Source organism: Panthera pardus, unplaced genomic scaffold (assembly GCF_024362965.1).
Source record: "Panthera pardus isolate Hobbes unplaced genomic scaffold, ASM2436296v1 HiC_scaffold_8, whole genome shotgun sequence".
Taxonomy (NCBI): domain Eukaryota; kingdom Metazoa; phylum Chordata; class Mammalia; order Carnivora; family Felidae; genus Panthera; species Panthera pardus.
The window spans coordinates 86,368,779-86,381,423 of record NW_026527013.1 but is presented as its reverse complement, the minus strand read 5'-3'; the positions used below and the strand labels follow the sequence as shown (position 1 = coordinate 86,381,423).

At 38.1% G+C, this 12,645-nt stretch overlaps 1 protein-coding gene across 7 annotated transcripts in view; it reads left to right on the top strand.

The window, feature by feature from the left end:
- The window catches only part of CACNA2D1 (calcium voltage-gated channel auxiliary subunit alpha2delta 1), a 498,274-nt gene that overhangs the window by 94,446 nt on the left and 391,183 nt on the right, over positions 1 to 12,645 (top strand). For all 7 annotated transcript variants that reach the window (XM_053897405.1, XM_053897403.1, XM_053897402.1 and 4 more), the window contains exon 3: positions 12,273 to 12,389. In XM_053897405.1, coding sequence (XP_053753380.1) covers positions 12,273 to 12,389 — 117 coding nt within the window. The remainder of the gene's footprint in view (positions 1 to 12,272; positions 12,390 to 12,645) is intronic.

Here is a 12,645-nt window from a genome sequence, read left to right as displayed (position 1 = left end):
AAAAAAAGAAAACAGAACTCTGCAAATAGGTCTGAGATCCTCAGTTGGTCCCCTAACCGACCCTGCTGTGTGGAAAGCAAATCACAATAATGTAAGCAAATCACAACCATCTGCGAGTTTTGTTGTCCTTTTGGACTATTTTTTTTTTTCCACCTCCCCCTTTTCCTTTAGGAATCCAAGACTTCCTTGGGGCCTCCTGTTCATTAAAAAAATTGGACTGATGGTTCTCATTTACGTTTGTTTAAGTCTGTAGTAACTCCTTCGCCTCTAAGCAGAACATATTTGATATTAGGAAGCTGGTGTGAAGACGATGTTTTGAGAGAGGTGGAGTTTTTTCAAATAGGTCATTCCAAATAGGTCTCTTTTCCTGGTGAGGGTCTGGTGGGGCCGGGGCACCAGCGGAACTTAGACTGAGGCGAGGCGTGTGATCTTCAGGGGGTGCAGAATTGAAGGAGGCACTCTGGAGAGTTGGAAACTTGCACCATCCGCAGAGTGAGTGAGTAGCTCCTGGAATTTTGTGCCTCAGGGGACTTAAGTGCCTCAACCCTGGCGCCCAGGGACAGTAAAGGCCTAACTCCCTCTGTATCCCCGTGGCCAGAGGCAGAGACATTTGTAGCTTTCTGGACATCGCAAGAGGCCTCTGCTACATTTCCTTTTCTGTTCCTTTGCCATCCTACATATAATATGAGGCCTTTCTTATGGCCTTTTTGGATGATTTGTAAGCTTCCCAGACTCCTCTTGTATTTATCTCAGGTGCAGGGGTGATTCCTACAGCGTTAACAACGTACGCATTTTGAAATCTTCACCCACAATATCTGACACTTACCTTCTGTTTCAGTTCTAATGTTGTGTTGTATTTTCTGACAATGCAGGATGCTCTGGGAATCCAGTCTTTTTGTTAACAGACATTATTCTATCCCTTTAGCTTTGTAAGAGGGTTGACACAATGTGTGTCACCTTGTTTTAAGGCTTTCTTCTTACATGCAGATTCTGTCTGCATTTCTAACATGTTAGGTTAGAATATGCAAATGTTTTTAAGAAAATTGGTGAATTCCCCCCCCCCCCCCCCCGGAATTGTACTTTTGGAGGTAAAATCATTCTGCATTGGTATCATCATAGAATTTTCTGGCTTTTGATTCACTATTGTGATTTCATAAGTTAAGATTATATTAAAATCAATGCGTACATATTTCAATATGCTTTCAAAGATGTGACTATGAAATGTGTCTAAATATTGAGTATTCAGTACTCTTAATTAAGTTAGTATTTACATAAATGTTTTAAGTGAATAATTTCATTAGTAACTCATGGTATTAATAGACTGATGCTTTTACTTTGACATTGTGGTCACGTCACTTATGTAAATAGAATATTCATTTTCTAGGTGGTGGAGAGCTTAATATATTAATTTATTTACAAAAGAAGATACTCTAGAGAAGAACATAATTAATCATGGGTGATTCTGACGAGGAATCAGCAAGATGCTGAGGCAACAGCAAGGGCTGGGGTTTTCTTTTCTACTCTGGGGAGAGCTGCTAAGTAGCTGGGTGGTATTAGATTTCCTGTTACCTGCTCGTCAAGCGAGATAGATCTTAACACTCTCTCTTCCTTGCAGAAATGTTATAGGGGAAAAAGGAAATAGGAAATGAAACGGGGAAGTCATCACAGATGCTACGAAAACGTTAAATGCTTATGTCATGTTAAAATGTAGCTTTATGTTTTAAAATGTTGCTTTATCTTCATATTACTTTACAAATGTAGCATAATTACTATTTTATAAGAGTAATACAATTAATTTTCAAATATAACCTTATTGGATATTGATATTAAGAAGCAGTTGTGAAGACTATATTTTGAAAGAGATAAAAAACAAAGAAGCAAACCCAGAATTACTGGTTTTATTTAGCATTGCCTTATTCTCTCAATGAGGAAATGTTGTAACTAAATCAATTACCATAATTACGTAGGCAACTTGAGATTGCAGTTATTTTAGGGGAAAAACCCACTTTTTTTTTTCTCTCTCTCTAAGTAGCCAGAAGTCTATTTTGACTGCAGAGAGTACTATCAGTGGAGAGTATGGGTTCCCTGCACCCATCCACTGGAGGTTTTAAATTAAGAAGCTAATTTTTTTGAGCAGTGGTTTATTACATTCGTTTTTAAAGGTATGGAATAAACTCCAGGGCATTTCTAATGTGATGGTGACTTTCAGTATTTTATTAACTGGTTTTTAAATGAAGTACTATGGGTTCACAAACATGAATAGTAAAAGGCTCATAAAAGGGTGTTTTTTTTTTTTTTTTTCTTCTACTAATCTGTTCCATTATCAATTAGTACTTAACACCTGCTTACATTGTACTAGTACTTAAGGGATAAATGATTATTCGTTGTTTTTCCAAAGAGCAACCTAATGGTTGGGTAATACTGATTACAGAGGGAATGATAGAATGCCGCCTGTGCTCTCTTCTTGTCCGTGAGCAGCACAATGAAGATGGAGGCTAAGAACCCTTGCGTGATGTAGCCACGCGGCAGCTTCTCTAGCACGAAGATGAATGGCATAAAAGACCGTCATCTGCTACTGCACACTCTCAGGGTACAGCATACAGCTCCTCATTATTTACTTTTCCTGAAGACATTTCATGCCGTTATGTCTAGAGCCGCGGTTCTCAGCCAGGAGCAGGAGACATTTGTCAGTGGTTGGAAACATTTGTGATGGTCACAACCGGAGGAGGGGGTTGCTCCTGGCATCTAGAGTCAAGAGGCCAAGGATGCTGCTATACATCCCACAATGCACAGGACACCATCTCACAACAAAGAGTCATCTGGTAAAATTGTCAGGAGCTCTCGGGGTGGAAAACGGCTCTAGGAGGACTGAAAAATTTGAGGCAAGAATCAACGTATGGAATTCTTTGTGTTAATATAAATTTGTGAAGTTGTCTATCAGCATTGATAGGTAGCAGTTTTGCTTTAGAAAAGCCATTTGTTAAGTAAAATGGTTAAGAGCAAATTAAACTGTGCTGCTTTTAAAAATTATTTTGTTGGCAGTAAGACGAATTTGGGTCATTTGGGGTTAGGGACATTAAGCAAGCAGCTCACTCAGCCTATGGTTAATTATTTTTTAATTTAGTTTTAATAGAATCTAGTATGATCTCTTGTACTTTTAATTGCTTATGAATTTGTTACTCAAAACACACACACAGTTCATATGTGGCTCCAGATATGCAAAGTGAAAGAGGCTAGGTTAATGTTATCTCTGGAATTAGCAAACAAAAAACCCAAGTAGGTGGCTTCTTATTATATGTATCTTAACGCTTTTCTTGTTTTAATTCTGAATACTCTTTTTTTAAAAAAATTCTGAATATTCTTTTTTTTTAATGTTTATTTCTTTTTGAGAGAGACAGAGAGAGAGCCCGAGCGATAGCGTGCATGCACGCACAAGTGGGGGAGGGGCAGAGAGCCGCACGGAGAAATCCCAAGCAGGTACTGAGCTGTCAGCACATAGTCTGATGCAGGGTTCAATCTCATGAATGGTGAGATCATGACCTGAGCCAAAATCAGGAGTCAGATGCGTAACTGACTGAGCCACCTAGGCACCTCTAATTCTGAGCCTTCTTAAAGATAAACTTACTCTTTACCTTATGTATGAAATGTCTCCAACCTAAAATCTGAAGAATTCTTGTTTTCTTTTTCTTTCTTTTCTTTTCTTTTCTTTTCTTTTCTTTTCTTTTCTTTTCTTTTCTCTTTCTTTCTTTCTTTTCCTTCCTTCCTCCCTTCCTTCCTTCCTTCCTTCCTCTCTTTCTCTTTCTTTCTCTCTTTTTCTCTTTCTCTCTTTCTCTTTCTTTCACTCAATTTAGTCTTTGTTATAGGTTAGTTTCTGTGTTCCAGGAATGAGCCCTTGTATTTAACCTTCTAGTTAAATATTATCGCCTGTTCTGATGTGTAGTTTGGAGAAAGCCCAGGCATATTTGTGCTTGTTACTTGTTCTGGTCCTTCTGCCATCTAATGCAAACTGGAAAGTGTCACCATTAAATTCTCATTAATAGGAACTAGGGCAAGTAGAAAGATATACTGTGGAACATTCTCCAATTCTGATTTCATTCTTCCTAAATATTCTTCTTAAAGGTAATGTCTCATCTTAAATGTGATAGTGTCCCAGCTGAAAAGTTTATCATAGGGAAGGAGTAGGGAAAGTATTTTGAACTCTTGTGTTTGTTATTTGAATGCTGGTTTGGTATAATTATCATTAGAAAAATATGCACCATAAATTCAAGAACATGATCAATTGTTTTATTTTTTTAACGTTTATTCATTTTTGAGAGAGAGAGAGTGAGCGTGGTGGAGGGGAAGAGAGAGAGGGAGACACAGAATCCGAAGCAGGCTCCAGGCTCTGTCAGAGCTGTCAAACGCAGGGCCTGATGCGGGGCTTGAACTCATGAATGGAGAGATCATGACCTGAGCTGAAGTCAAGATGCTTAACCAACTGAGCCACCCAGGAGCCCCCAGACATGATCAATTATATATGTATATGTGCGTATATGTATATATGTATATAATTACATGAGCACATATGTGTGTGTGTGTGTGTGTTGAGGTTCATAGTAAACAGGCCTATGTTATATTTTGAATTCTTGCTGTGTGCTAATTAACTTTACTAGAAGTTCTGAGCAATAGAGCTTGGAGTTGACCATATTCTATGGTATAAACCAGTACCCTGAGTTTTATAGCTTTCCTTGATAGTGTGTCTCATTTTGCCTTTCAGTCTGTATTTTCCAATAATTCCTTGTATCACACAGATTCTGATTTCTTTCCTCCCATATTAATATATATTTCCCTCAAAGTGTGGCTGTCATTGCATCTTTTTGACTACTATAATCCATGTGATTTTATTTTACTCTGAATTCTGACAGCACAATTTTCTCCCCCTCTTATGTGGAACACTAATAATCTTCACATTGATCATTACCTTGCTTTTGTGTAGTTAGTCTATTTTTAGGGTGTGATGACCATTTAGGTGTTGTCTGCCTGCCATCAGTAGATACGAGTACTGGCCATGTGCAGACCATGTTTTATGTGCTGGGGTGTACCAATGAACAAAATCTCTGTCCTCTTGAAATTTACATTCTGGTTAAGGGAAATATGAAATATATAACAAATGTGATGCTTAATAAACTATGAATGTTAGATGATGTTTGCAATTACTTGAAAGTAGCCAAAACGGACACTGGGTGTTGTATGTAAATGATGAATCACTGAATTGTACCCCTGAAACCAACATTGCACTGTAGTTTAACTGACTAGAATTTAAATAACAATTTGGAAAAAAAAAAAAAAAAAAAAAAAAAGGTAGTCAAAAATCTCCAGCCATAAAAAAGTTCAAAGGTGGTAGCCTATCTCAGAAAGATAGGTTACAGGGGAAAGGAAACAAAATGCTATAATTTAAAGCGATTTTTACTAATTGTGTTAAACACAACTGACAGTGTACTAAAGAGTATTAAAGAGTGAGACATTTAAAAAAAAACTTGACATTTATTTACGAGATTGCATCATTTACTGTTTTAATTAAAGAGTAGGTAGGGAGTGTTTGAAGAGATCAGGAGCTAATTAGTAAATATTGCATATTTTTTTATGGCAACATTCATTTTTTTAACAGCTAATTTTTAACAGAGGAAGGTAGGGTTTCTAAAATTTTTCTTTGTTGTTGGTAAAATATATTCTAAGACAAATTCAGACCTAGTGTCACTAGTTACTCTTTACCTGACATGAAGGACTCTTGACATATCTGAACATCCCTTTCTATTGGCCCGCTTCTGTGATGATGTAACTTATGATAAATAAAAAGAAAGACTTTGTTATACTTGTGAATCATTGCAAAATTTCTTAAGGTAAGGGAACTTTGATCTTTGAAAGTGACCACGAAAGAACATTGTATCATTCTTTTTGTGCTAATACATGTTTTAGAAACAAGACATTCTTAGTTTCTAGGGAACAAGTAGTTCAAAAGCCCACAGAGCACTTAATCAAGAAGAAAAAAACCCATATAACCAAACCATCCCACATTGCAAAATTCAAGTAAAAGCAAGTGAAATTGATTTTGTGAGTATCTAAAGCAGTTGAAGTGACAAGGCATCTCTTTTCCTACCTGCATTTGCCTTGAAGATGTTTGAATTTACTCCCCTTAGCCAGAAAAGGCAGTGAAATTAGAATGTTCGTGGGAGTCATGTCACAGTTTGTTTTCATCCCTCTCATTATTATGAGGTAGGATCATATTTATTCATCCAATTCATATATATTTTTGGACAATGTGTGCACATCTATTTTGGTATTTTTTAGCTTTTCTCTCTAGAATTTCTTCTCAGAATCCCATGTTATTGTGAAGGTCATTGTTGGAGTCCTGAGATAATTTCGTTATTTTGTAAAGTTGAACAGAAATTACCCATTTCTCAACAGAATGATTGAAATGAATGACATGAATCTAATGAGTAATGAAATGAAGGTGCAAAGTAGTAATTAATAATGTTAATCACAACCTTCAAAGCATGGGGTCTTTCTTAGCATTTTTATTTTTTGACAGAATGACTCACTTGGGACTTTATTATAGAATCACTATCCAGAGGCTGATTATTATTGTTATCTCTCAGCTGGAGCTCTTCACAACTAATTCATTGTTTTAGTTTTCTATTATTAGTGTGACACATTCCCCCAAACTTATTGACTTAAAGCACAAATTTATTATTTTACAACTTGTGGGTCAGAAGTCCTTCCCTTGGCTCATGGCCCCTTTCCAACGTCTTCAAATCTGGCGACATTGGAATGATTTCTTCTCATGCTGCGATCTCTCTGGTTTCCTGTGTACAGTCCCATCTTTCTCTTCCGTTTTCAAGGACCCTTGTGATTATATTGGACCCTCCAGAACAAACCAGGATAACCTCTTTCTTTTCCATTTAATTTAATGCATTAATTTATTTTCTAATGTTTATCTTTTATTTTAGAGAGAGTGTGAATGGGGGAGAGGGGCAGAAGGAGAGAGAAGAGAGAGAATCCGAAAGAGTCCCAAGTGGGCTCTACATTCAGTGTAGAGACTGATGTGGGGCTTGATCCCACCACCCTGGGATCGTGACTTAAGCCAAAATCAAGAGTCAGACACTCAACCGATTGAGCCATTACCATCTGCAAACATCATTCCCCTTTGCCATGTAACAGCACATATTCACATATATGTGTGGATACCTTTGGGGGGGGGGGCCTAGTGTTCCACCTACCATAGCCATCACTTGTGTCACTCTGTGGTATGTTCCTGTTGCTTTCCTTCCACTAGTCTTTTCATTTCTGCTGTTTGTGCCTTTGATCGACCTGTTGTCCTGTGGTGAGAGAATCTGATTGGTTCAGTATGTTGTCACTGCTTGTACAAATCTTTTGTACCTGTTTCCTCGCAGGCTATTGAGTCAGAAGTTAGCAGCTTCTAGATCTGATATGTTCTGATGCGATTGGCCAGGGGCCAAAGGCAAGGTCATACATTAGAATATTGTTACCCATTTGTCAGGAAATACCTACGACTCTTCTTTCATTAGGGACTGTCACAAGGAAAGCTTTTCTCAGAAGGATGGCTATGGGCATGGCAGAAATCTGGGTTGCTTATTCCGGACAAGTTCCATGGGAGGAAAGTTAATGTACAAGTACTGAGGGAAGGGGTGGTCAAAATTATACATACTTAAGATTTAATACGCAAGAATTTCTGTTTCCTTTTAGAGAAATTTTTAAGTTCTTTTAGAGGTGCCATTCTCTCTCCCAAAGGAAAAAGATTTAGTCCTGCCATTTTGAAGCTTTTGTTTAAACTGCCTTCCCATGATCTCTAATGTTCTTAACTTTACTCCTTGGCATCTGGGCACAAGGGGAAACCTGTGACAAGATGTGCAGTGGATGTGCTGTTTTCTGTTCTCTTGTTATAAATACTGAATATGGGTGCTACTAAGAACTTGGCCAGGCTCCTTAGCCTGCATAGGGCCCTCGAGTCTGGGTGCGTCGCACCGTCATTCTTCGGCTGGGATTCTGCTTCCCACTGTCTATCCCTCAATTTCTGCATTGGGGCTCCCTTGATCCTGCCCTGAGGCCATCTTCTAGCAGAGGGATTAATTCTTAGCTCCCTTTCTTATTCATTCCAACAATCTTCCCTATTTCTCCACATCCTGCTGAAACCAAGGGACATCTCCGGTGTAGAGTGGCACTGCAGACTCACTTTGCCTAAATCTTCCACGTTACCATTTTCCTTTCTACTACTCTGGGCAGTGGTTTGCTCCTTCACGATGTGAAATTGGGGACCCAAGCTGTCTCCACTCTGATAACTCCAAAGCCTGAATTTCAGTATTCTAACACGGTAGTTAATTCAATGTACTTTTTAAGTTTCTTAAAGTTAGTAAATGATAATGTATGTGAAACACCTCAGAGTGCTATAGAGTAGATGCCTAAAAATGATTGCTAATATAATATTCTAGGTCATCGCAAACATGGAAACTTACCTCACTTTCAGTAAGCGTCTCTGGGATATCTGTGTAGTAAGTCTTATGATTTTTGAAACATTTCTGTATGTTCAGTGAGCAATTATATCATTGAGTGGTGTCACTTTTTAGATATTAGAGGTTATTTTTATTTTTATTATTATTTTCTTGTTCATTTTTGAGAGAGCGCACACAAGCAGGGCAAGGGCAGAGAGACAGGGAGAGAGAGAATCCCAAGCAGGCTCCAACCCTGGGAGCCAAAAGTGGACTTGAACCCACGAACTGTGAGATCATGACCTGAGCCGAAATCAAGTGCTTAACCTATTGAGCCACCCAGGTGCCAAGAGGTTATTTTTAAATGTACTCTCCTTCTAGAGATTATGTGGGAACTATGGATTTGGAGCAAAGACACTTAGAAGTTTCCAGTGAAAAAAAGGAAGGGAAACCATATTCTCTGTTGTCTCCAAATGTAATAGTGAATGCTCCTTAAACCCAGTTAATTAAGATTGTAAGAAAGCAAGAATGTACAGGTGGTACATTTTTCTGTTAAAATCTGTGGCAAGGATGGAAGTGAAAGAATTTGAACTATAGAAAAATTAAAGCGTATTAGTGTATCAGGAGGGAAAACATCCTGTCTAGGATTCTCTTTATTGTGATGTATTCTTTCTAGTAGAAGGAATGGAAGCCAGTGTCATACAGCATATGAGGAATTGACATATGATTTTAATGGACCTCTGTTGGGTGGCAAAACCCAAATTATTTATACTACACTCTTTTATTTATTTAGTTATTTATATATTTATTTCCTGGAAAGAGCTTGGATAAAATGGTGAAACAGACCATTGTTTTTTAAAAAAGATAAAAAGAACAGGAAGAGAAAAAGAAAAGATACTTAAGGTTCTGTTTTTTTTTTCTTAATATTTTTTTTAACGTTTATTTATTTTTGAGAGACAGAATGTGAGCAGAAGAGGAGCAGAGAGAGAAGGAACCACAGAATCCGAAGTAGGCTCCAGGCTCTGAGCTGTCAGCACAGAGCCTGACACAGGGCTTGAACTCTTGAACCATGAAATCATGACCTGAGCCAAAGTCGGATGCTTAACTGACTAAGCCACCCAGGTTCCCCAAAGTTCTGTTTAAAAAAGAAAACAAAAGCAAAAAAAACCCAACTCTGTTAACATACTAAATATTGTAGAAATAGGGTTTTATTTAGTGGTGGGAAGAATTATAAATGTAGGTACTTTATAGCAATATATCATATAATCTTAAAAATCCACTGAACTCTTCTCCTCTGAAAACTTTTGCTAGACATATACCAGGAGAGTTTTTGAGAGCCTTCGCAGTACCTCTAACAAAAACAACAAAGAATATTACATTCTTTAAGACCAGGAACAATAACTACTTCTTTTGGTGGGGCAGTTATATGGTCTTAATTCATTTTGATCACCAAGAAAACATTTCAAATGTGGTTTTATACATTAAAAAGTACAACAGGATATTTATATTGGGGCTGTAGACTTCAGCTTCTTTGACCACATTTATTAAAGTTTATTTGTAAGTTGGATACTGTTTTTTTCCCCCTAAGGATTTAAAAATTACTATAGAATCCATCTGAGAGAATATTGTGTATATATTTGAGAGGATTTCTGTATACTTGAATTGAATTTTTACTTCTGATTCATAACCATTCATCCTTTAAAGAACCTATAAGATATCTGGCATATGTAGGTAGTGACTTAAGTGACATTGTGTGTGGTGCATACTGTGAAGTACAGATTGTGTATTTGGGACTAATCTCTCCCAACTCTGACTTCTGTTGCAGTCCCTGTACCATAGGAAGAAGGTCAGACTTCATACAGAAGCGAACACAATATTAATGGTACAAAGCACAACTGCCTTTCACGCCAATTAGCTTTATTGGTTTTACCGCAAAGAACTAAATGTCCTGGATCAATTACAGCGATGTTGAGGCTTACCTGTTTGTTTCCCAAATCAATTAATCTATTAAGGAGTTCGTGTTCCTGGATGTCATCTTAGGCTAAAATGAAAGAGAGAGGCTTAGGTTGGATGGAGTTGTTTGTGGACAACCTGGTCTGTAGAATAAGACTCAATAATATGCCCCTTAGCAAGAAAGTGTAAGCAATCCAGTAATATGCAGGAATTTCAAACAAAACTAAATATGGGGAATTTATAAGCGTAGACTACTGTGCCTTGAATAGTTGGGACGAAAAACCTACAAGGTCAAAGTTCAAATGAGTATTAGGGGTTCCTGGGTGGCTTGGTCTGTTGAGCATCTGACTCTTGATTTCAGCTCAGGTCATGATCTCACGGTTTTGTGGAATCGGGCTCCATGCTGACAGTGTGAGGCCTGTTTAGGATTCTGTCTTTCTCCCTCTCTCTCTCTCTCAGAATAAATAAACTTAAAAAAAAAAAAAACAAAAAAACAACTTCAAGTATTAGAAAAACCTCAGAGTTTAAGAAAAAAAGTTCAGGAGTTAAGGTTTCACTTAAATATTTTAAAACTATTAATTTTGAATCATTTAAAAAAATAAAGGCTTCATGTAAAACTAATGTGTTCTGTAATAAATGTTAGCATATGCATCCGTGTATATTTGAAACCAGTATTTATCAGTGACATCCGTGGTCAGCTTGGACCGGGCTATAGAACCTGTTGGTAGTATTGCAGAAAGCTGGAGTTCTGCCAGCAAAAGCAGGGTTGAACTGGTTCCTGCATGTGCCTGGTTTCACGTCTCATAAGACCGTAAAAACCTGCCAGGCCCTGGCTTTCAAAGATGGTTTAGTCATGCATGTGCAGCCCATCTGTTGGGCACATAAGGGATTTCCTCCTCGGCTAAGCCCAGCAGCCTCAAGCATGGCCGCTGTTTCTCCCTTCCCCCACCTTTCTCGAATTCTTTCTTTCCTGCCAGGAGTGCACAGGCTCTGCAAACCAGGTGCTTCTTATGCCACTCTAGGGAAATCCTTGCACAGACACTGATGGGAGGCAAAATTATAGTCTGCTGCTCCTGCCTAAGCTTACTTTTAGCATAGCTTGGTTCAGTGATCTAAACAAAACTGCAGGGATTGAGTTTGCTAATAAAAATTATTTGCACTAGTACAGTTCTAACCAAACTTTAACGTAGGCCTCAGTGATCTTCAACTCTTCTGTGTAATAACGCTGTGTGTGTTACCTGGATGAGCCTTAGCTTGAGCTTCATGCTCTGTCTCTCAGTCTTCCTCTTCCTCCCTCTCCCTCTCTGACTCTCTCTCTTTGCATGAGCTTCAGCAGCATACAATTTGACCTCAACGGTTGTAGCCGTTGAGCAGCGGTAACGGTGGGAAGTCTCCTTCGAAAACTTCTTTCTTTCCCCTTCCTCTTACCTTTGCGCACGGTACACATCCTCCAAGTTTGACCTCCTGGGCTTCCCTTCCAGTGTTTTGCAGCAAGATTTAAAATAATGATGATGATGATCATCATCGTCATCCTGTTGGCAGTTAATACCAGGTTTTGAATTAGGGGAGGTACAATTTCAAGTCACAAAATTTCATACACGGATCATTGGGGTACAAGATCTCCTACCAGCTGTTAACATGACCTGCTGTTTTGGCAAACACGTGGTCTAGCAGCAGATTTTTATTTACATAGATACTTTTGACACATCCAAACTCCAAAAAGATCAAAATGAAGAAAGAGTGGGTCTTTCTAATCGGTTGTTTATGGTTTACAATACATTCTGTGAACTTAAGAACCACATATGCAGTTATTAATTATCTTTTCCCTTCCGGCAGATTTATGAGAAGTATCAAGATTTGTATACTGTGGAACCAAATAATGCACGGCAGCTGGTGGAAATTGCAGCCAGGGATATTGAGAAACTTCTCAGCAACAGATCCAAAGCCCTGGTGGTGAGTTGAAATGGGCTCTGCTCATTTTATTTTTTTCCATTACTTGTTTATGTTTCATACTTTATTTTCTTCAGTATGCTTTCTTTACCTTGGATACTGTGTCCATGTAATATGTTCCTAAAAGGTGAGATATCATAGTTTCATTGTGAACCTTAATTCTAATTACTAGTTTATTTTTTAGAGGATTCTGTTACATAAGAACAGTATATTTAATTGGTCCAGACATCTCTTTATACATATGTAAGCTGTGATGCAT